Below are 24077 nucleotides of genomic sequence, written 5' to 3' on the forward strand. Positions count from 1 at the left end.
TAATACCTGACATGGATGGTAGAAGGATGTATCTCAAACTCATATGTTGCCAGTGGCACAATGATCACCTGTGAAGTCGCCAGCACACAGAGCTGCTATTACAATTGCAAGTATAGAGAAGAGCTGCCTATTCAAAAAACAAAGAAAAAGCCTGTTCTATAAAATGGATCTGTTCCAGTCTTTATTACAATATACAATACAGTACATGAATCCTTCCAATACTTACAAATAAACTAATTTAGAATATCTTAGCACCAATTCATTCGGAAACGGGGGTTAATTAATACACAACAATAAATGGGTTAAGTACACATCTGTATTGGTTCAAATCGTAAATAATTTAGCACTATAACTTAAAAAAATCAATCAGCAAAATTAGTTTGAATAATGACAGATGTACGGTTCACTACCTGGAAATAATAATAATAAAAAAAAACTAATCAAAGAAATGCGACATGAAATATCATGTTGAGTGGCACGTAGCAGCAAAACATCCCACCTTCTACTGCATGTAGCCTATTGACGAGAGTAAAAGCATTTACAAAATCAAGCAGTTGCAATACTGATATGGTTTGAATGTGCAACAATAAACCAATAACAGCGAAGCAGCTAAAAAGCGTGGTGCTGTGGCTAAAGTGGGTGCAGATTGTAGTTAACTGGAACAGTGACTATCTCCACACATTCTGGACTTTAAATTGGATTATGTGCATAAACTGCACATACATTGCACTTAAAGCTGCTTTGGATCACTCTTGCTTGTATAACCTGAATGAATAATTAGAAAATCTATAACCTTTGCAATCTGGCATTTTAGCTGTGCAACCATTTTTCATAGGCAGAGCTGCTCTAGAGTGAGGCAGCGAGCTAAACATCAGTGGGTGGAGCCAAAGAAAGTTTTTTTTTTGTTTTTTTTTTTCTGTTAAACTGAAATGGAAAAGTGAAAAAGGTAAGAGGTAAGACTGCAGGTGGAAAATTTTATGACACCTAGTGCTCCTGCTACTAACTGAGAAAATACAGTCTTGCCATAGTAAGTTATCTACATCAGCTACTTAGCCTAGCTGTTCCTCTGAGTTCAGATTCGCCACACTTGCTTATAGCTATTGAGGTAAGCTGGTTAGCTAGCCTTTTCAGGATCATGACTCCCATGGTCATGAATGGAAAGGGGTAATTTCCATTTCCATTTTGGCCAGAGTTCCTTCTTCACCATTAAAGGTCAGCAGGTAGTTAACCTGCGCTGCTAAATGCTTTGTTCTTTGGCTCTGCCCAGTGAGGTATAACTCAACCAATGAGATTAGTCCTGCCTGCAGAGTGGCTCTGCCTTTAAGAAGAGTTGATACAGGTAAAACTCCAATCTGCTTTACCTGCTTTCTCAAATCTAAGTTTGTGCAGGAACCACATTTTTTTTTCACATTCATCATGAATGACCTTCAGTTAGGTGACCTGAGTTATAAATGGAAAGCATGTAGTTACTATTTTGTGGTGACTTTTGATCTGCAGATCTTGGCATGCAGAAGCCATGGCAAGCTGAACAAACAAGATCTCATGTTTATGGTAAACCTGCACACCCTAGTGACATTATCAGTTCATGAAAAATGGTCTATCACTTCCCTTGTTGCTCTTTTGGGTATTGATTTGTTTTCTTTACATGCTTTGAAAAGAAGACAAATGCGATACCTTGTGGAGGCTATTTAATAGCCTCTAGATGACTAGCATGTCTGAGTTTTGGGAGAGATGTAATTGGTCCACAAGGGACATAAAGCAAACACCTTTCAAATGGTTAACACAATGGTCTGGTCATCAGAATTCAGGGAAGGAACTCTCCAATTTTAAGCTCCAGGGGGCAAATAAGAAAAGCAATGTCTTTTCAGAGCAGCGCTGGGCTGCCCGGTCCCTGCCACAGGGTAGGTGCTTAATAAGCCGCACAGAGCAGAAAGGAAGTGGCACATTTTGAGAGAGTAGTGTGAAACAAGCAGCTTTTCAAGCAAAGGTGAACAAAGGCTGCAATTATACCGCCTCCTCAAAGCTGTTTACTGCTAAAGTCCATGCGTCGAGGAAAGAGTGACCAGAGCCACTTAATTAAACACCAGAGTACAAATGTAAGAATGACATTTGTTTCTGTCCCGCCTACTTTTATCTTAAAATTACATGCATCTTTGAGACTCAATATCAGGGTAGAATTTGAGTAAAAGACGCACAGCAGGAAAATTTCAACCTTGCACAGATGAATATACACAATGTTATTCGTATTATTCAAAGAAATTGGACAGGTCACTTTAGATTGTGCACACAAACAAATTTAAAGGAGTTGCATTCCATAATAAGTAATCCACCATTAAATGACATCTGCTTTGACCAGAATCATGGCTGACATACAATCAGCCCTCTAAATTGTAGCTGTTTTGTTTGTGTTACCCCCTGATAAAATATTTGTTTATCAAATGCTATACAACATTTATTCCGAAATTGATGTATAGCATTTTGAAATGAAATCCTTTAAATCCCTCCCAAAGCTAGTAATAACATTGCCTCTAATCTTTTGGAAATGGATGAGGGATACTTTATCAAGTCCTGATTCTTTGTTGTCTCAATTTATGCATCTTCACAATCCTACATGAACAGTTCAAAGACAAGAGGAAAAATGTAAGTAAGTTTTGTTATAGCCATTTTTTTTTTTTTCAAATATTCATTTACTAAATGTTACATTATTTGTCCGCCTGTTATAGGCCATTCAGAGCCACACTATCCAAAAGCTGAGCATTCATCTGCAAATGAGACACAAGGCAACATAAGAATACTACTACCATGTTGAAGGCAAGAAACACACAAACATGGCCACTTGGCCCTCTGCATACATACTCATTAACATTCCTGCTACAAAAAATCATTAGTAGTAGTTCAGATTGAGCCTGTTCTCTGTTCTCCCCCTTCCCATCAATGACAATAAAGCAGATAATTCTAATCTTGACTGCTTGATTGCCAGTAGCCTGCAAAGATCCCTAGCAAAAATCAATCCGGTGAGCGGTTACTGATGTACTAAATCCATGGCTAGATTTAGAACACAAGGGTGTGGGCTGTGAGGGGTAACTGATGCAAAACAGTATCAGTTGGCAGGAAAAAAAGACCATGGTGCTGATATATATCCCAGCAAGACAGAAAGGCCTGGCTAGATTTTTGAGATAATTACTCATTAAGTGATACAATATCAAGCTCCCAAATCTCCATTCCCAAGGGGAGAATTAAGAGGGAGTTGTATCACTATTGTTAGTTCCCTACATATTTTACTGGAACCATGCGAGTGAGGAAAAAAATAGGTTAGCTGCCCTCCATACCCCTCAATACGTTTGGGGGAAAAAAATCACCCATTGCTCATTCCCAATCCATCCCAAGCTTCATACCAAAAACAAAACAAAGAAAGAATCTGACCGGCAGCACAAATTGCTTCAGCCCTCCAAATTGAGGTTACTATCATCTTTAAAAAGGAAAAGTTCTTGATTCTGGCGTGTCCAAGTTCATAAATATTGCTGGACTTCAAGCTCTTTGTGTCTGTTTTAAGTCCCCTTGATGTTTTTGGTGTGGGGTCTTTGTGCCAGGCTGGCATAGTAGGCACATTGGGTGGGGTCACACTGGCCAGGAGGTCCTGGAGGTCCGGGTTGACCATGGGGGCCGGGGTTTCCGGGCTCTCCCTGAGCCCCGGCTTGTCCTGGGCTTCCATCTTTTCCATAACCAGGCATACCAGCTGGACCTGTGGGACAAACAGGAACAGTTTAGAAATTCAAGAGGAAGGCACCGCTCTAGAGCTGCTCCAAATGAGGTAAGGACTATAAACACAAAGATTGGACATTACCAATAGGACCAGCAGGGCCTTGCTCTCCTCTTTCACCAATACCAGGATCTCCCTTTTCTCCTTTGGTTCCTTTCTCACCTGGAAGGAACAGAAACCCAATGCATAATTAAGTATTAATCAATATTACTACAGCACATCATTAACCACTCAATCATCTACACTGAACCACCAGGAGCTATATAAGTATGTTACAATTAGTTCATATAAAACATTATAACAGTTATACATTAACAAAAAAAAAAAAAAAAACTGTGATTCATAAGAATTGTACTTTTCTCCATAGGATGTAATGGTAAAAAAGTAACCAAAGCCCAAACCCCAAGCTGAGTAAAGCCTCAGTTCAAATGGTGAAAAGAAGGGTATTGAACTGGCTACCTGCTATTGGCTGATCTTTGGTGCCATGTGATGTCTTTACCTGTTGTTCTCTGTAAAAAGTGATGACATCACCTGGCACCAAAGATCAGCTTGGGTTATGGTTTAGCATCCTCCCCAAAAGACTACATTGTTATCCAGAGGTGGCAAAAGTACTGACATTCTGTACTTAAGTAGAAGTAAAGATACTTGTGTGAGAAAAGACTCTGGTAAAAGTAGAAGTACCACTTCAACTTCTTTACTCAAGTAAAAGTAAGAAAGTAAGGCTCTGAAATGTACTTAAGTACAAAAGTAAAATGATTTTTTTACCATTAATGATACATATACCTTTTCGATAACTTTTTGACGAAAAAAGTTCAGGGCACACAAAACAGGAACTTTTCCTCTTTTATTAACAACCTGCAAAGTGCTGGTACAGTTTTGCTGCAAGCCCACTTTCACACAATAATCAAGACTGAACTGCCCAGAGGTCTTGAATGAGTACCTTGATAATAGCTTTGGTACTCTCAACACTATACCTAACATATATGACTTTTAAGAGATTTTTTCTTGCTTCTCTGACTCTGTTTTGTCGTCGACTAACGTTATCTTCCCTGGCAACTGTCTTCCTTCATGTCTCCAGATTTCTCTTTATGGTTTTCTTTTTCTTAACTGCTCTCACGCCCCGCGCCCTCTCTCCCTTTCCCTCTCTGTGCAGGGTTTCCTCCAGGATTTTTGGAAACTGGGGGGGAGGGCTTCAGCATTAATGTTAATAATTTTTACCACGGATCTTTTGTAGCACAGAGGAGATATGCTGCTCAAACACTCAGTATGTAGTGTTAGTGTATGTTTATGAGTTGTAGAACACAATAAATTATCTTGAAGGAGTAGATGTTTACCAGTAAGCTTGACTCCAATAATTTAACAATATGTTAAATTATTATTTGTTTTAAAAATGTAAATTACTTATCAAACAGACCTAACAATTCAACTACCAGTGAATGAGCAGTAGTATGCATGTGATAACATAGAATGAAAAATAAGCCGAAGTGATAGCTCTTCTATGAATAGACAAGCTAAGCCAGTGTGCTGCTGTTAGCCAGTGAAAATATTTTGGAGTGGCGACTCTTCACTTTGTTACACAATCTATGTCAGTGCGCTGCTGTAGCCTGGAAAGTTTCTCTGCCTTTTGGACTCGTACGGTGCCGGTGCAGTTGTTGTAATGTTTTTCTTGGTGGTAACGAGCCCGCCCGCCCCCACCAAAAAGAGAGAGAGAGGGAGAGAGAAGTAACGAGCCTGTTTTGACAATGTAAGGAGTAAAAAGTACAGATATTTGTGTTCAAATGTAGGGAGTAAAAGTAAAAAGTCGGCAGAAAATTAAATACTCAAGTAAAGTACAGATACCTGAAAAATCTACTTAAGTATGGTAACGAAGTATTTGTACTTCGTTACTTCCCACCTCTGTTGTTATCAGATGCATTACACAAACTGTCAATTGAAATAGATACTTTGTTTGCTCTTCCTTCCTAAATAATATGGGCAAAGAGAAAGTCATGCTGAAATGCTGAGTGAGAAGTGAAAAAAAGTTCTATAAACACAGTGTTGCAAGACATACATTTTAAAAGTTTTAGGAGAAACCAGAAGTTGGTTTGGACTCCACTTTAGGAACTATGACATCTAATACTAATATAGTGACTTCTTAAAGCAAAAGTAACAATCAGTATGGGAACACGGAAAAGGTAGACAAACGTCATAAACAAAAAGACAATTGTACCTTTAGGGCCCATAGGTCCCCTGGCTCCTTCTCCTCCATTCTGTCCAGGCATACCGGGCTCTCCAGGGGGGCCTGGTCGCCCAGGCATGCCATCTTTACCTGGAGGACCAGGAGGTCCTGGACGGCCTGCTGTACTCTTCACATGGGCTGGCTGGATTTGAGCCATGAGGTATGCCATTTTAGCTGGACACACACAAACAGAGAGACTGGCTTAAACTTCAAATAGTTCTATTGTGGTCAATCAGATTAGCCTAGATGAGCTAAACATCTCAATCAGGCCTACAGGCAAGAACTGCAGCCTCACCATCTAATTGTTTTGCCAGCTCCTCCTGGATGAGCCGTCGCATCTGTTCCAGTGATACTGACTCTCCCTGGGGTAATGAAGATAGAGATGTTTAATTCAATTATTAAACACCTAAATCATAATCAACTGTGCATATCAACATTGTTTCAGAATGAAATTAAATGTGATTTTTAGTAATGTTTAGAGAGATATGACCAACCCTTGGGCCTGGCATTCCGGGGTTTCCGGAAGGTCCTTGCGGCCCAGAAGGTCCCATTTCTCCTGGGGGTCCCATCATGCCCATCATCCCTGTGTGGCCCTTCCTGCCTGGGGGTCCAGGGTTTCCTGGCATACCTGGATCTCCCATATGTCCTTTATCTCCCTTCCCACCTGGGTCACCCTTGATTAGATAACAGTGTTTTTAAATTGTGCTTACACCGACAAAATGATTGCAATAGATTTGCTAGTAATGTGTGACGCCATAATAGAAGTACAGTATGTTCTCTATGTATTCACCTTATCTCCTTTGATACCACGATCACCAGCTCTGCCTGGTATCCCCTAGAAAATAAACCAAACACAGGGGGTGTGAACAAGAAATCAGCTTAAATACATTAAAGCTTCACCCATAGATGTTTATATGGAGTGCTTACCTGTTTTCCCTCTGGGCCAATTGGACCAGGTGGACCCTGGATATAGAGATAGAGGTTAACATTTAGGACATTACCTCTAGCTGCTCATATTTTGGAGATGCAGTGCATGTTGGGTACTCTGCTGCTGACATTTTAATCAAAAAGAGGAAAAATCTACCACTTACTGCAGGGCCTTTAGGCCCACTAAAGCCTGGTAATCCTGGGTTGCCGGCCTCTCCTTTGGGTCCCATAAGGCCCTGTATTACACCAGAGACATGGCTGTTTATCACATGGCATGCACGTGGCATACTGTACTTGAATTCTAAAAGCCACACTCATTACTGAGGATTCAGCAAGATTAACATTTAGCCATAGTTCTTATCGACATGCAGCATTGCCCTGGATAAAAAAAAAAAAAAAAAAAAAAAAATCTCATAAAAGAATCTTGCGGTGGGACATACCAGCTGTAACAGATTAATATTCATATTTACAAGGGACATGTGGGATGACAAGTCGGTTATGCCAACCACAAAGTGTAGGAATTTCCAAATGTTCATGGAAATTAAACAATGCTTCAGTGCACTTGCATGACTTAGTTTCAATGTGGGAGTAAATGTTCTCCACGCCCCACAACCCACTTCCACTTACATCTCCCTCCTTAGGATTTTGCCACCTTCCATCTCAAGCTTTTTTAATTTCAAGCCCCTTATTTTAAAAACTTGTTCAGTCCAGCAATGTCTGACAACTTCTTAGGCTCGTTCTCATAATTATCTTCACCCCCTATTCTAATTTCACTCTCCACCTCCTCCTCTAAGCCTTCTTAACATCTCCTGGATATTGTTTCTGCCAGCAAGCCTGTTTCCTGAATACATCCCCTCCTCCCTCCGCCACACTCCCTCCTCCTGGCTGCTGCTGGTGATCTGCTCCCCCTGCTGACTGCTATCATCAGCTCCTCTCTGATATCTCGGTGCATATCATCTGCCCTCAAGTAATATACAGTTACTCCTCTTCCCAAGAAACCAAGCCTCAGACCACAGACTATTAATCGGCTCCTTCTGTTTCCTCCCAAAATACTTGAACATGCTGACTCTAAACAACACACAGATACAGTATAACACAGCTATGGTTCTGGCCCTTGTTGCTGATGATACCAACATGATCATCTCACATAAAACTAATGTTGAATTATATAGTTTCATAGCCAATTATGTAAAGGCACATAAAACGTTTGTAAGATATGGCAATGTTATGGTTTCTTCTGGTTGTTTTCTCCTACCCTACAACCTTGTATCTAGAAAATATTGATATGTAGATATGAAACATCTGTGACATTGACATCACATCCCAATTTATATCACTGCCACTTTTCTACCAGTTTCTACCAAGTCAAATTTTCTTTTCCTTCCTCATACACTCAGTTTGAGTTGCACATCTTGACGTGCCTGGCTGACATCTCCAAGTCAAGCTGAACCTTGACAAGCAGCCTGAGTTGCTCTTTCTCCCTGGCACATCTTGTCCTTTGCACAACCTCTGTCTCCACCATCAACACCACAGTCACTCATTCAGTGGCCATACCACCAAGAATTTCTATGTGGATTCTAGACAGCCGCCAGGAGCGTGAGGCCCACATTGCAGCCATAACCAAATCCTGAATGTTTGCATTCCACAACACCACATGAATCAGACTCCTCCTTGCAAGGGACTGCCCAGGTCTTTGTCCGAGCTTTAGTCATCTCTTGCCTGGACTGTTGCTACTCCCTCCTGGCTGGATGTATGAAGCACACTCCTGTAAACTAAAACTCATCCAGAAACACTGCACACTGTCTCATCCTCAAATTCTACCCAAATGTGCTCACGCTGCCGTCACTGGCTGTTTGTATCAAAGTCAAAAACCTTTCAGGTGGCAGATTTGTCTGCAAATGGAAGTGCACCTCCATACTTCCAGGCCATGGTCCACGCTGCTACTTCTAGACAGTCAGCTTGTCCTTCCCTGCCACAACTTGGCCAACTCTTTCCTATCTTGTCTCAACCCCGGAGGGAAAATGACCCTCCCATCCCAGTTCTGACAGCAGTCATTCTAATCTTCTGCCGTAACCTGAAAGTTAACTCACTTCGTCTAGACAAACTTCACATCCTGCTCTCACCTTGAATCACATCCCCCTCTACCATATCTGCCTGCTCTGCTTGCTCTGAAAGTGCTTGTGCTTTGTTTTTAACCTTCCTGTTATCTTCAAATTTACTTTTTTACTTACATTTATTTTTTATCAGTTGGGGTCAATTTGACCACAGCAATTGAAACCTCCAGAAAATGATTATAATAATAAAAAAAAAAAATTTTACCTAAGTTTGTCTGTCAGGTACTTTATCTTTCCTGTTGACCTAAATGGCCCCTTAAATTAAAAAAGTGTGGTTATGTCTGGTCAGGGCCATACAGCAGAGGGAGATTTTTTGATGATTATAAATGGCATGTTATGGTTTCTCAGTGGCATCCAAAACAACTAAAACAAATGTGTGTAAAATGTTAATATTTGTTATATGTTTTATATGACTAAAACTGCCTGATGTCAAATTGACCCCAATGAAATACCTATGAAATACACTGAAGACATATCATCATGTTTATGTTTACTCCCTTGTCCCCATTAAATTAGGAAAAGTCATTGAGTACAAAGCAATAGTGTATTGTTAATAGAGTATTTAGAGATATAAAACATTGAATGAGGTCAAAGTGAGATAGCTGATAAGATAGATAAGATAATGCCTCTTATTTGTTCATTCATCTTGCATTTTTCTACAAATGTGATAATGCCTAAACAAATATTGGATGTTTATTTTCAGTGAGCTATGGCTGTGACCTTTGTAGACCTTGGTATTGTTTGGTTGCATTGCTGGCGAAGGAGTTTGTTCTGCTGTTGCACTAGCTAAATGGACAAACTGTAAATGTGAATTGCATATGCAGTAAACAGATAACTCACTGGTATTCCAGGGTTGCCTGATTTTCCTGATGGTCCTGGTTCTCCAGGTTTGCCCTGGGAGAGAGAGAGAGAGAGAGAGAGAGAGAGAGAGAGAGAGAGAGAGGGAGTGTCAGAGAGAATGACAAAATAGAAGAAGAAGGATGGAGAGAGAGATTCAATGAGATGTGAGCACCACTTTATGTTCATATCTATCTGCTTGCTTGACATTGTGTTGTGTCTGTCTCCTATTTTGTAATGAGTGTCAGTCCAAGGTCTGCCAGTGATTGGAAATGACTTACCGGCTCTCCTCTTGGACCAATAGGTCCCTCTAGTCCTGGAGATCCCATAGAGCCCTTCAAAAAAATACAACACAGACATTATTATCACATCATTTACATGGCATGCTAAACACTGTGACTTCTGCCTTATTTGTGGTTGATCCTACTTCTTTTCCAGGTTTGCCCTCACGCCCAGGCAACCCAGGCTTTCCATCTTCACCCTGTTTGGTACAAGGGAGGAAAAAAAGGGAGAAACGACTTAAAAAAAGTTTGAGAAAATAATTTTTATCATTGTGGAAATGGCCTCCAGGAACCAAATGATTCCAAGGCAACACGAAGAGAGACTCTTCACTCCTTTGCACATGGGCAAAACAAAACTTAACAACAGTCTAATAAAAAGAATTTTGTACAGTGTGTTTTTTATTCAGCAGTATGTAATTTCTAAAACAAAGTTAAATTTGCACTGTAAAAATGTAGCTTTAACTGTAAACCTCCACCTTAGCTGCTATTTTATTCTCCCACAATCCTCTTCATATGCAATTAGTAGAGATGAGAAGGAGCCAGTGAGTATAGATCGTTTTCAAATAGACTGATAATAGGTCTATATGTCGTTGCTACAGATACACCATGGTAAAGTACAGAATCTGCACTTGTTACTGCATGAATGAAATTGATTTCATGAATAATAGTGAATAGAATTTCAATGTGACTGGCATTCAGTGACACTAATTATAAGCAGAACAGGCTGATTCTGTGTCTGCGGGAGTTTTTTGTGCAGAAACACTGTGCGGTTACTCTAATAAGTTGTCTGCTGTCAGGGTGGCAGAGCAGGCTGCAGGGCTGAGAGGCTGCCTGGCTCATTGTGGCTCAGTCAGAGCTGTCTGTAATGAGCCATGCTATTGGTCACGGCACTGTGGCAGAAACCTTTCCTGGGGGGGTGTGCCGAATGAGAGACAAAGCAGCAGGTGCACGGATTCTCTCGGAGTAGGTGTGTGTAAAAAAGTGCATGTGTCAGGCATTTCATGGTGGGGCAGTTTTCATCTTGACATCGCACTGCGGCATGTCAAATGCTGAGTGTGCCTGTGTGCTATTTCCTGCCCTCATGTATTGAATAATTAGCTCCAGTTGTGGCTGTTAAGGGAAGAGGGGGGCTATCTTAAGACATGCATAATCTAATGTTTTTCATGGGGTTTTCACTCTCATTAGGAGAGCTCCTTGTTTACGTGGCAAAAAGAGAACACTGATTGTTTTGCCAAAGTTAAATTTAGAAATAGCAGGTAATTGTCAAATCCAGGAATGCCGATATTTGCGTCCGTCCAGGGAACGTTTTAACTCCCTCTACTATAGACTGTCGTGCCATTTGGATCTGATGTGTCGTTCTTGCAATGAATCGTGAAGCTCCTTATTCCTTTTGATCAGCCAAGTCGACATCTTCCAACATCTTTCAACACTTCCAGGGTTTTTATCCGTCCTCTGTCCTCAGCATTCTTTGCTTTTGGAATTGTACTTCAGCCCTCTGATGTTAAAGTGACGAAGGATTGTGAGACAAAATGTCTGCTCGGAAATAGTCCTGCACAGTTTTGTCCTTGTAGAGAAAGCTGACTTTACTGGAAACAACCAATCACTTTATTTTTCAGGCAGGAGGAGGTGGAGGTGGAGCGCTTAGTGCTGCCAACCAATCAGAGCAGTGGCTCTTTCTGGCTGCTACAAATGCCCCAAAAAAGGCCTGTTGCTCTTTAGGTATGAGAGGGGCACTACAAAATTACTAAAAAAAAAACCACGCCTATACATAATATAATGGGTAGCACAAGTGTTTTAGGGATAACAGCAGGTGTGCAAGATAGCAACTTTTGCGGGGGAATGCCTCTTACGCAATGCTAAATCCCCAAATAACGGGTTTAGGGACTCTGATGCAAGATAGGGCCCAAAGTATTGATACAAAATTAGAAAAACACTGACCTTAGATCCCGGGACTCCAGGTTCTCCTCTGTGGCCCTTAAAGCCCTATACAGAAAAATATAAAGCAGTGAAAAAAACCCAAACATTTGCACTGGCAACTGTTTCTCTCAAATCAGTTTAGTTGCGGTTACTTACAGGGAGTCCTCTGAGCCCAGGATTGCCTGGTGGTCCAGGTTCTCCCTGCTTGCCCTGAAATCACGACAGAGACAGGAATTCTGTGTATCATATCAAAACACGTTACTGTGCTTTTTTAAAAAAAAAAAAAAAAAAAAAAAAAACCTTGACTGTGTTCAAGCTTTATGAATGCTCTTTGTATCGCTGACAAGGCAAGACATCAGCATCTACTCACAGGTTCTCCTTGTTCACCTGGTCTCCCGTCTTTTCCCATTTTTCCAGGCTGACCCTGAAGGACAATGAAATTCATCATTTAACATCTGCAGTAGGATGGAACTACAGTATTCTTTTTCCACTGAGTCAAGTCAAAATGTCTATATATGGTTTTACAGAAGCCATATGTAATTTCATAACAATCTTTTTTGTTCTTACAATCAAACCAGGAAGACCTGGTGGTCCCTGGATTCCTTTGAGACCCTCTTTGCCCTAGTAAAAACAGACAAACAAACACAAACAGGTCACCATCAGCAGAGAAAAAGAAATGATTAATGGCCACTATTACCACCCAGGCTGGTTGACCTACATGCTATAGGGAGGAGGTTTGTACAATAATGACACATGGGTAATGAGTTCTCTAAGGGTAAAGTACATGAAGTGTAGCCTGACCTTTTCTCCTGGGGCTCCTGGGGGACCGATGGGGCCAGGCTGTCCATCGTTACCCTGAAGAGGGAAAAAAATTTGGTGGGAAATGACAGAGATAGCAAATCTGATCATGAAACATAATCCAAACAGTTGCATTTAAAACTGTAACAGTATTCCTTTCAGCTGCATATACTGTAAAGAATAGAGAAACTGTATCTTACAGGTGTACCCATAATGCCGGCAGGTCCTGGATGGCCAGGGGGTCCTGGGTGTCCCTGTTAATACACCAAAAAAGAGATGAAATTATGACACTATGATTCAGTATTAGCATGCACTCACAGCACTGATATGAACTAAATTGTTAAAAGAGTTCCTTTGGAGGGAGAATAAAGGGAGTTGAAAGAAAAAGGAGGAAAAAGCCGAAGCAAAGAATGAGACTTTTGAATCATAAACATTCATACCTTGTCTCCTTTGTCTCCTGGTGCTCCAGCGGGCCCTCGGTCGCCTTTTATACCCTGTGATAGAAAAAAGCGAAAGAAAGAAAGACTTGTTAAAAAAGTTTCATTCCAAGATGGAAACTTGAGACTCTAAGAGACAGGGCAGAATACCTTTTATATACATTAAATCGAAGCAAGGGATTGTGTGCTAGATGGAGTGTGACATCTCTGCAGTGAGTCAATGATGTGAAACAATTCCCATGCCAGTATTAATGTCCTACAAGTATAAATTGTAGAATTAACAAATGTTTAAATTGAATATTGAATTATTTTGTTGAAAAAAGGTAAGACTATATTAAATTATATGATTATATAATATTGTTTTTCATACTTATCATTAATTGTATATCTATTTTTAAGCTCTTAAAGACTTATTACTTATATGTAAATATCACCTTAAGTTTCATTTCATTGCAGCTACAGCACATTTATATTGATGTAGCTGAGTGAAATATTCAAAGCCAAGGTGCTGCTGTTTTATGGCTGCAGCATTACATCACATAGAAATCTGAATCTGAATGTCTTTTGCATCGTTTCATACACATTTCCTCGTAATTCAGCAGCATATATTTGGGATCTTTAGAAACTTTGGGATTTCCACTAGAATTCCCAACAATATTGTGCAGATTTGAACAAAGCTCAGGCATGCAGCAATGATGAACCCACCAATGGGACTGGTGGAATTGAGGAGGTCGAAGACCCAGTGTTTTGGTGGGTATGGACGCTTTGTGTTTTAACAGCAAACTTCTAAATTCTGAGACTGTTCTTATCCTTGTACATACAATGCAGTTAAGTACCCTTCCATACATATTAAGCTAACGCAAAAGGATTTGGATAAACAGGGGACTTGCCTTGCTTCCTTCAGTTCCGGGAGGCCCCGGAGGTCCGGCTGGACCTGGCTGGCCCTGTAATGACACAGCAGCCCATCAGTCTCTGTCCACACACACAATCAACAGCACTGTCACCGGGTCCTAATCGTTCATGCTGCCCCCAGAGGAGGCCGACCTAATGATGCAGACAGAGCCTCTCCATCCGTCACATCAAGCGTGATCGATGGTAACAGCACTGTAGCTAGTAGCTCATGCCTCACTTAGGACTAATATTTGAGACATATACTTTAGACTGCTACTTAAAAGAGGAGCAAAGTTATCACAGGGGACTTCACATTGCGGAAGCTTTGATGCTATGATGATGGAAGAGCAATGCTCATATCCTACTTGGTAACCATCTTGACCGTTTTTCCCTGGTGGTCCAGGGTGTCCTTTGTCTCCTGGAGTTCCCGGAAGGCCGGGTGGTCCAACTGGGCCGGGCGGACAGTCAGAGCACATATCCTAGAAGACAACAGCGACATGTTCATGATGCAGTCATCATGATCTCAGTGTCATTTGTTGTTTTCCACTGAAGAGGAAGGCAGAAAGAGCTCCTTACCTTCAGATTCAGTTCAGAGAGGTCTGCGGCCTTTCCCTGAGAAACAATGAATGAATGCATGAATGAATTAATAAGAGAGAAAGAGATTAGCGGTTGCTTTTACAGTGGTTCAGAGGGTAGTATATAACACTACCACTTGCAGGGTTAGGACATGCTAAAAATGCACCGTATGTTCTCACTTCAAGTGTAAGGCACTTTTTACTTTTCTTTTTGTATTTCACCTTTGCTTACCCAGGCAAGTCTTTTAAGGACAAATTCTTATTTACAAAGGCAAAAGTTCTCTTGAAGGGAAATTGAGAAGAAAGCAACAAAAAAAACTCCCTTCCCAAACCGAGAGAAAAGACAAAAGGACGAGCAGCCAGCAGAAGGTAACAGAAAACTCAATAAAAATGGTAACTTTGAGAAAGATAGTGAAGTAGCATGGGACTTGGAGATAGCAGGCAGCATAAAAAGAAACGCACTAGCGAAAAGACAGCAGTGCTACAAACGTTAGTGTAGAGATGGAAATAGACATTCTAAGTCTATTTACATGTGCAGCACTCAGTGCATGTATTTCTGTAGTGTAAAGCACTTTGTGATGTATTTCTTGTATGAAAGGTGCTATAAGTTCATTATTATTATTATTATTATTATTATTATTATTGAGTCATACTCAGAGATTGTGAGACAGGCAGTCAGGAGTAATTTGTTTACTGACATGTCCTAGCATCAGTTACAGTAAAACAAATGAGCTTTCTGATTCTCAAGTTCATGTGGTCTTGAGATGATGGTCACATTTATGTCATCTTTACATTATCTTTATATCTCGCTTTGCATTCAAATTACATGGTTAAAAGAACTTCAAGATAAAAAGGAGAATGAAGAGAATTTCCATCATGCTTCAGCAGAACCTGCATTTCACCGTGCAGCAGCACAGAACTAATGACTGGTTGTCACTACTTACAGGCTCTCCAGGTGAACCTTTCTCGCCTGGCCTTCCTGGCAATCCCTGTATTTGGTGCAAGTGCAAAATGTAGATAAAGTTTCTGTATTTAGAGAACATTTTGTTTTTGCAATATATAGCAAAAGGCACAAAAACTTTTTTTTTGAACTCACATTGTGTCCAGGAGGCCCCTGAGGACCAGCAATACCAGGTGGACCCCTCATGCCCTAGCCCAGATATTAAAGTAAAGACATATTAAAAAATATATATGACAGGCATAGTGGTATAAAAGTTTCTTTTTCTTACCAAAAAAAAAAAATTAAAAAATAGTTACCGCAGGCCCAGGTTCTCCATTATTCCCTGGAGGTCCCTGTTAAAAACAAACATTGTTAATTTAGACACATGGATGGAAATGTATTGGAGGAAGATAATTTAAAATGTTAATGTTCATACCATCAGTCCCACTTTGCCTTCTCCTGGGGGACCCCGGTCTCCTGGCAACCCAGGTTGCCCTTGTGTTCCTGGTTGCCCCTAGCAGGAAATTTAAAAAAAAAAAAAAAAAAAGGTTTACCTCACCATCCTGAGCATTGGATAATGTCAGTTCAGTCAAAAACTGTTTGGTTAAGAGTCTTGCTTGGCATTGCTGTTACTGTCACATTCAGCGGTGGCTGCTGATCCCAGAAATACCACTCTGTTTTTAATCTGTAATGAAAAAAATCCAATCTGCCGCTGACATTTTGGTACTCAGAAGAGAAAACGTAAAGGTGATGAGGGTGAGTGATTTAACACCATAAATCCAGCAAATGCCCCTGTCCAGCCTCTCCCATCTTATGCCCTCAATATCAAGCTCCTCACTGCAAAGAGCTGGTTATAATCAGTGCCATGGTCACAGTGCGGTGGACATAGAAATTGCTTTTGCTGCTTTCAACAAAAATGAATTGTTTTCTTCATCCGTGCCAGAAAAAAAGTGTTTTTTTCTCACCAACAAAAGAGCACCTGTGCATGATAAAAAAAAAAGAAAAAAAAAGAAAAAAAGCTCACCTTTGGCAACCTACAAAGCTTAAACACATACACACCCACAGACATACTTTCTTGCAAACTTCAAAAATTATATCACCTTTATCCCTGGAGGTCCTTGAATTCCCTGTGGTCCAGGTTCTCCCTGTAATATTAAAGATGGCATCAATCAAATCACTTGGCATTCAAACACTGGAATTAAGCCTCTTTGGAATTAAAATCAATTAGACTTGAAAGTTTGTAGGAGTTGCGATTCTTTGTGCACATAACCATAGCAATGCCCCAGGGCTGCACCTGGCAGCAGTAAAAAAAAACAACTGCTGTGAGTCAAATCTGTTCTGCTCCTGCATTAGTTTAATGTGATATGTCTTAATAATGTTTTTCCTGTTTGCTCCTGCCTTGTCAGCAGGTTGACCACATGTCTGGGGTGAAAAATGATCAAGACGTGTTGAGCTGAAGCGCCAAAATGTGCCTACTCAGGTAAAATCCTTGGCATGGGCCGCACTCTGGCTTGTATTGTTCCCATGGTGCTAGTCATATGGTGATGCAGCTCAGCATGCATTACAAGGAGCATGATGTATAGAGACAATGCACATGCAGGGTAACAAAAGATGCCTCAGAGACACACTATAGACTGAGGAATCTATTTCTTTAAGAGAATAATTAGAAGTGTGCCAGTAAACACAGGATCCACAGCTTAATTTTAAATCCTTTGATGTATGTGACAAGGAACACAATAACCAGCATTAACAGAAATAAATTATATTTCTGCGTATTGTTCCTTTAAAAAGTTATTTTTTTATTCAGGTTATCGGCTTGACACCGCGTACTATCACTAACATTATGGATTTGGGTCAGAGACATTTATGCAAGCCTTAAAAATTTGGTATGATCTACTCTGCCAGTCAACAATATAACAGCATGAAACCATGATAGAAAATAAATCTACTTTTTCTCCATCTTTCCCCTTTCCTGGTGGTCCAGTTGGTCCAGGCAAACCAGGCTCTCCAGGAGGGCCTGAGGGTCCAGTTTGGCCATCTTTACCTGTATCACCCTAAAACAGACAGCAGTACAAAGTGAAAATGTTACAACAGGTACATCTGCAGGTGCCTGAGGAACTCTTTGATGCGAGCCTTTGCTGATCAGAATTATAAATAGTGTGCAGGTTCCACGGTGCATGCTAATTCTTAGGCTAGTCACTTCATCATATGCTATCTTTAGTAACTGTGTACATGTGATTGGAGCATCTGACTTGAAAAACCTAGCGAGACACCGGCACTGGATAGTTACATTAAGACCTCTTGTCAGTTAAGATCATGTAAAGTAATGAGATATTGGAGGATGAGCCAGGAACAGACCTGATTGTGTAGTAGTATAAGAAGTAAAGAAAGAAAGAAAGAAAGAAAGAAAGAAAGAAAGAAAGAAAACTCAAAAAGGGATGAGATAGAATACAGCAGCACATGTTTTGAAATGTTATTTTGAAGTTCTTACCCATTGCCATGGGACTGAAATGATATCAAAGACGTTCTCTGCTGAAACAATCATGGAGGACATACAAGGTCGCTCACCTCACCTCGCTGCAGTCTTGCTTTGTTTCTCACGCAGCATTTCCCAAAACTATACTGAGTCTGAAACTACTCTTCAGTACCCATTTAACCAAACACACTCATACAGTAAGTTTCAAAAAATTAACTGACCTTCTCTCCTCTCTGTCCAGCTGGACCAGGAGGCCCAATGGTTCCAGGGATGCCCTATATAAGACAAGGAGACTTTAGATCCCAAATGAGTTGCAATAATATTGGACACATAATGAAATTATAGCTAAAGGTATTCCATAGAAATCATGCTTGTCCACTGGACAGTCACATGATATATATGCAGCCGTCCATGAGCTGCACCTTACATGGTTTTCACAAGGTTGCAAGCCAAACTGTTCATTTGATGATCTTTCGTGCAGAACACCTACCACATTTCCTGGTAATCCACGAGGACCTTGAGGACCAGCTATTCCAGGTGGGCCCTGGGACAAACACATCAATCATTATTTTGAGTACAGCACAATACCCTGTGCCATTCAGCACTGAAAGAAAACCAAATCAAATCTGACAACTCACAGGGTCTCCAACACGTCCCATCTCTCCTGTAAGTCCAGTTTCACCTTTTGGACCCTGGTGTAAAAATTGTGCAAATCGAAACACTTAGAAAAAAAAAAACATTTAGAATTGCTGTTATGTTAATAAACGTGTGGTATTGTGACTGATCCAAATGTTGACTGATAAAAGAAGGATTACTAGTGTCTTACCAGTGGTCCAGGCAGTCCCTTAAAGCCTTGTTCACCTGGTAATCCTCTTGGACCCTTCGGAGAAGATGCACAATTTGTTATAACTTGCATAATAATGCAAGTAAGTTAATATTGAAGTGTAGGCCTATATGTCAAAATATGTGAGATCTATTCTTGATATATTCTTGTCAAAGTTATTTCATTATTCTGCTCTCACAGTTCTGTCAGTATTAGTAAGTACTAATGCGAAATTAGTTGTTTTTTTCCCTCCAACTAATATTGGTAATTAGATGGTGAGATTATTGCAGATGATTGAATGAAGGCTGCACATAATAACAATATCAGTGTATGAATAATTAATGTCATGGTGTATGACAAAATAATTAACAGAGCGCCCATTATCCCCATAGTGTGCTGTTACACAGGCAGAAGCAGAGAATGAAATTGTAAAGGAAAGTGACAGAGGCATTTCCAGGTGTGTCTGTGTGTATGCACCCATTTGTGTGCGTATATGTAATGTAATGATAGCTAATTAAATAAAGGACTAAATAAAGGACTTTATTTTGATACATAATTTCTGCTCTAACCTCTGCAATTAACTTCTATAAACTGTAGTGAATAGGGAATCAGGTTATTCACACTGAGTGAACGTCCTCTGAGCTGCCATATGGTTATGTCAAGATAGTAACCATTGATTTGCAAAACTGGGATGTATTCTTTTTTCAGCACTGTAGCGCTTGACTCAGCCCTAACCTTAACCTTAACCCTACCTGCACTCACAAGAGTTTCAACCTAGATTTCCAATCTAGGGCTACAACCTAGACAGAATCCTGCCATATTGTAGCCCATGTGAAGTGCTTGTTTGGCTATTGCTATACTGAATCTCTACTGACATCTAGTGGATTCCTCTGCACATCACCAAATGCAGTCTTAATATTTTAAAGTGAGGCTAAACATACAAGACAGCAACAACAACAACAGCAAGAAATAGTCACCATCTCTCCTGGATTCCCTTGGTCTCCCTTCTCTCCTTTTTCCCCAGGTCCTCCCTGTAGGGGAAAATAAAAATAATGTGATTGCACAATTATGAAAAATAATAGATAATAGGACTGTATGTTTCAAAAGTAGGCACACAATGCTACTAGTAATAACTATGAAAAACATACAAAATAATTCATCATTCAAAAGCACTCAAAAACAGGTATACAGGTTAAAGGCATAATATTTCATAATCTAATGACTGTCAACAATGTCTTTTAAGGACATCGGTCCCTACTTGTCCAAGTGTTTGTAAGGTATAAGTCACTGATGTATCTCACTGACTAATTAACATATGTAAGTATGATGTTTCAAGGTCAATCCACTGACATGAGTAAAAGGTAATTTAATAGCAAGTATTCTCTTCCATTTTATTCATCTTGTTATGAGTTTGGCCTGCTGACTAAAAGAAGGCGACTACTTACAGGTTCACCAGGCTCAGGGATAACACTGGCCACCTATGAGGAAAAACAAACAGTACAGTGGATAATCATTTATCATGTCTACACAGATATTATCTGGAGGATGTTGCCATGCAAAGAGGGTAAAGTGAGCCATATTGTATTATTGGCGTAATATTGCACCACAGAAAAAGGCTTTGCTCACATTTCCTGGAACACCAGGCGGTCCCCGGGCTCCCACTTCACCCTGAAGCAAGAGACAGCGCAAGCTCATTGTTTGTATACTAATTCCCTTGTTACAGCCATCACTGCAGGGTGACCAGCACAACTATCCAACAGTTCTTTTAGCATATGCTTAGAAATTAGTCTTCCATTAAAATGTTGGAAAACCTAATAAAAGGAAGAGTTTTTGACAGGGTTTTTCCAAGGAGTGACAATATTGTTTTTTCTTACCTTGTCGCCCTTTTCACCTTTTGGCCCAATTGGTCCATCTTGTCCTCTTTCTCCCTAGGGAGGCACATCCAAAATTAAAATGAAAACATTTTGCTACACATATATTAGCATATTCTGACATTAACAAGGCTGGAGAGGGAACTATTTTACATGAAAGTGCTTCCTTCGCCACAGCCATGGTCCACAAAGGACCCATGAAGGTCCCAAAACCCTTTGGGACCTTCATGGGTCCTTGAGGGAAATCAAAGGAGATTCTGCAGCAAAATGAGGAGTAGTTAGCTTTACAACAATATATTTTACAAGGAATTTTCCCAATTAAACAATTTGTAAGAATCAGGTTTCTACTGTTACACAATCTCATACCAAATCAACAACAACAAAAACATCTCCATATGGGTCCCTGGCAAACTGTGGCCTTAATTTAGAAGTTAGGTCCAGAGTGGCATATGTCAAAATGTAGCGGGTGGATCACCACAAAATTTGGTGATTTCATGACTTGATGTTCGCTAAAGGATGAAACCTGCCAATTTGGATGACCCCATGGCCTTCGGTCTAGTGCCACCAGCAGGCCTATAAGGACATCTGTGTTCAAAATAACACGCTTGTTTACCAGTCACTTGTGAATAGGAATAGCATAGCATGACCTCAAATACAATAATCTAGATACTGAGGAGTTTTTAACTCATTTTAAACTCCAGACTTCCTCTTAAACTGAAACAGCCTGAAAGTTATTCTGAAAGTTGCAAGGCAAAAAGTTTTACATAACCAAACCCACCGGAACGCCTCTGTCTCCTCTTGGTCCATCAGTGCCTGGTTGTCCAGGTAAACCAGCTTCTCCCTGTCACCAGTAAACATATGATATGATGAAATATGAGATTCTTTATCTCAAGAAACACACAAAACCAAACAAACTGCAGCAGCTGTGAACTCACTCTCTCTCCTGGTGGTCCTCTTGGTCCAGGAGGTCCATCCTCACCCTGGGGACATCGGCATTAAAATGTCAATTTTGCATTAGGAAGATACATGGACTATCTCACATGTTGCATATACAGTGGTGTCCAGTGTGATTCAGGATGAGATTAAATCACAGCACCTTAGGTCCAGGCTTGCCAGGAAACCCATCTGCTCCACGCTCTCCAGGACGCCCCTTCAGAGAGACAAGATTTCTATAAGACGTCATACTCTCTAAATCTATAATTACCAGCTAAGATGAGCCAAAACACATTCTGTCCTAGTAATGGTTCCCTTGGGAAATTCATAGGGGCAGGGAGGGTTATATGCAGATGCACGTGGATATAGAGGAAGATGAACACATCAACACTTTGTCCAACCTTTTTACTACTATAACCATTTTTTAGGGCTCATATGAATCTTTACTGTGTAAATTAAAGTACATCATTGTAAATAGTGTCAAGCTGACTTTAAGCTATATTAAGGTAGCAATTTGTGATCATAGATAATTCATGCTTTTCTGAAAATATTCTTCATTTTCTATTATGTAGGTGGTTGTTTTCCTTATGATGGAGTTTACCTACTCTTTTATTTACCACTACATCACAGCATATACAGTCACACATGTTACAATAGAATTAATGTTTTTAGACATTATACATTATATTTCTGAAGGAGATGTTGGCCATTGTTTTTCCACTCTTCTTTCTCAACGTATTTAATACATTTTAGAAGTTTGCAAAGTGATTGTCCATTGGCAGGCATAGAGATAGAGACTTTAGAGATTCAAAGACAGTCATTCCAAGTCGCCTTTAACAGTATCAGGATACTTATTGTACAGGCCATACTGACCATAGTGCCATCATTTCCAGGAAGACCATCCAGGCCATCTTTACCAGGTAGACCCTTTGAAGAGCAGTGACAGGTGGTTAACATGGTGAAATGACCAGAGAAATGACGGCGAATACTGAAATTCTATGACTGTGACAGTAAAAGGAAATTACATCAAATGGTCTGAGAAGAAAATACTCACAGGTTTTCCAGGCTCTCCAGGTTTGCCTGAAAATCCAATTTCCCCAGGTAGACCCTTTGTAAGGAAACAAAACAAGGTAGGTTTAAACGTTCCTTGTTTGGAAAAGACATTTATGTGTTGTAAAGCTATGAATCAGATATTTGTTTCACTGTTCTATTCTGATTTCTGTTTCTTTCTTACAGGAGGTCCTGTGTGTCCAGGGTTTCCTGCTGGTCCAGCTGGACCTTGAGGACCCTGCGAAAATACAAAATAACACCGGTGAAAATGTGTATGATTCATTTATTAACTCATATTTGAGAAATACATGTGATCATGTATCCATGATTCAGTTGACTTGGGTTTTCTTTAAAAAAAAAAAAAAAAAACAGAAAGAAAGAAAGAAAGAAAGAAAGAAAAAGGAAAAAACATTTTTAATTACACACATTACATACAATTACAAATACTAACTCTTACTTTTAGTAGGGTATCAAAATCTTGGGATGAATAAATTAAATTAGTTAATAAATAATATAGACTGTATATATCCATTATATATGTTGGATGACCCTGATCTGTCAGTATAATAATAATAATAATAATAATAATAATAATAATAATAACAATAAACAATATCAGGGAAGTATTTAAACAAAATGATGTACGTAAACACTGTGAAAACCAAGAGTGGACCTGATGCATATATCTGGCAGTGTCATGGAGATTTGGTACTTGCTTCTCAGGGCAAAGCTGGCAAATCAACCTACATCATATCTGCCCTTGCCAGATCAATTCAGCATCCACTCCATTCTGCTATAATGTGAGTGTAGCTCTGTCTGTTGATGTATATGGAAGGGACCGAATGATGTCATGCCCAGAGGCAGCCATCTATGTGGTCCATTGAGATCAGTCTAGCTCAGCATATGAGCCAGTACAAGCTTCTCACCACTAGGGGAGGATATTGTAAAACTGTTTAGAGCTCAAACAGCTTTATCTTGAAGACAGATGTATTGTTTTTTTTTGTTTGTTTGTTTGTTTTCATAACTTCTCAGTTCAGATCCAGCCAGTTCACATTTCCTCTGAGAAAATACATGATGTGATGGTGTGATGCCTTTTTGAGAGCCGTAATGCTTTGATATGTTTCAAAATAAATATTGAGCATACAATTAAAATGTAAAACCAATTAAAATAGAGACATTTTTAGTTTCAAAGTCAGCTACTTTCCCTTCAAAAGGTCATGGAAATATCA

The 24077-nt window shown here is 40.0% G+C and overlaps 1 protein-coding gene across 1 annotated transcript in view; it reads right to left on the reverse strand.

Moving 5' to 3' along the window:
• Positions 1 to 3446: 3446 nt before the first annotated feature.
• col22a1 (collagen, type XXII, alpha 1) overlaps positions 3447 to 24077 on the reverse strand; it is a 45291-nt gene continuing 24660 nt past the window's right edge. The window contains exons 24-64 of the mRNA XM_030063941.1: positions 23033 to 23086; positions 22853 to 22906; positions 22672 to 22725; positions 21962 to 22015; positions 21801 to 21845; positions 21644 to 21706; positions 20869 to 20922; positions 20621 to 20662; positions 20440 to 20472; positions 19972 to 20025; positions 18998 to 19051; positions 18810 to 18863; positions 18662 to 18715; positions 18393 to 18446; positions 17645 to 17749; positions 16796 to 16840; positions 16132 to 16209; positions 16013 to 16048; positions 15852 to 15905; positions 15700 to 15744; positions 14757 to 14792; positions 14546 to 14659; positions 14180 to 14233; positions 13293 to 13346; positions 13053 to 13106; positions 12856 to 12909; positions 12622 to 12675; positions 12425 to 12478; positions 12211 to 12264; positions 12076 to 12120; positions 10284 to 10337; positions 10138 to 10191; positions 9860 to 9913; positions 7070 to 7141; positions 6906 to 6941; positions 6769 to 6813; positions 6473 to 6652; positions 6274 to 6340; positions 5970 to 6152; positions 3845 to 3922; positions 3447 to 3742 (exon numbers count right to left, since the gene is read on the reverse strand). Coding sequence (XP_029919801.1) covers positions 3549 to 3742; positions 3845 to 3922; positions 5970 to 6152; positions 6274 to 6340; positions 6473 to 6652; positions 6769 to 6813; positions 6906 to 6941; positions 7070 to 7141; positions 9860 to 9913; positions 10138 to 10191; positions 10284 to 10337; positions 12076 to 12120; positions 12211 to 12264; positions 12425 to 12478; positions 12622 to 12675; positions 12856 to 12909; positions 13053 to 13106; positions 13293 to 13346; positions 14180 to 14233; positions 14546 to 14659; positions 14757 to 14792; positions 15700 to 15744; positions 15852 to 15905; positions 16013 to 16048; positions 16132 to 16209; positions 16796 to 16840; positions 17645 to 17749; positions 18393 to 18446; positions 18662 to 18715; positions 18810 to 18863; positions 18998 to 19051; positions 19972 to 20025; positions 20440 to 20472; positions 20621 to 20662; positions 20869 to 20922; positions 21644 to 21706; positions 21801 to 21845; positions 21962 to 22015; positions 22672 to 22725; positions 22853 to 22906; positions 23033 to 23086 — 2676 coding nt within the window. The 3' untranslated portion in view covers positions 3447 to 3548. The remainder of the gene's footprint in view (positions 3743 to 3844; positions 3923 to 5969; positions 6153 to 6273; positions 6341 to 6472; positions 6653 to 6768; positions 6814 to 6905; positions 6942 to 7069; positions 7142 to 9859; positions 9914 to 10137; positions 10192 to 10283; positions 10338 to 12075; positions 12121 to 12210; positions 12265 to 12424; positions 12479 to 12621; positions 12676 to 12855; positions 12910 to 13052; positions 13107 to 13292; positions 13347 to 14179; positions 14234 to 14545; positions 14660 to 14756; positions 14793 to 15699; positions 15745 to 15851; positions 15906 to 16012; positions 16049 to 16131; positions 16210 to 16795; positions 16841 to 17644; positions 17750 to 18392; positions 18447 to 18661; positions 18716 to 18809; positions 18864 to 18997; positions 19052 to 19971; positions 20026 to 20439; positions 20473 to 20620; positions 20663 to 20868; positions 20923 to 21643; positions 21707 to 21800; positions 21846 to 21961; positions 22016 to 22671; positions 22726 to 22852; positions 22907 to 23032; positions 23087 to 24077) is intronic.

This window comes from Myripristis murdjan, chromosome 11, assembly GCF_902150065.1.
Source record: "Myripristis murdjan chromosome 11, fMyrMur1.1, whole genome shotgun sequence".
In the NCBI taxonomy this organism is placed as follows: domain Eukaryota; kingdom Metazoa; phylum Chordata; class Actinopteri; order Holocentriformes; family Holocentridae; genus Myripristis; species Myripristis murdjan.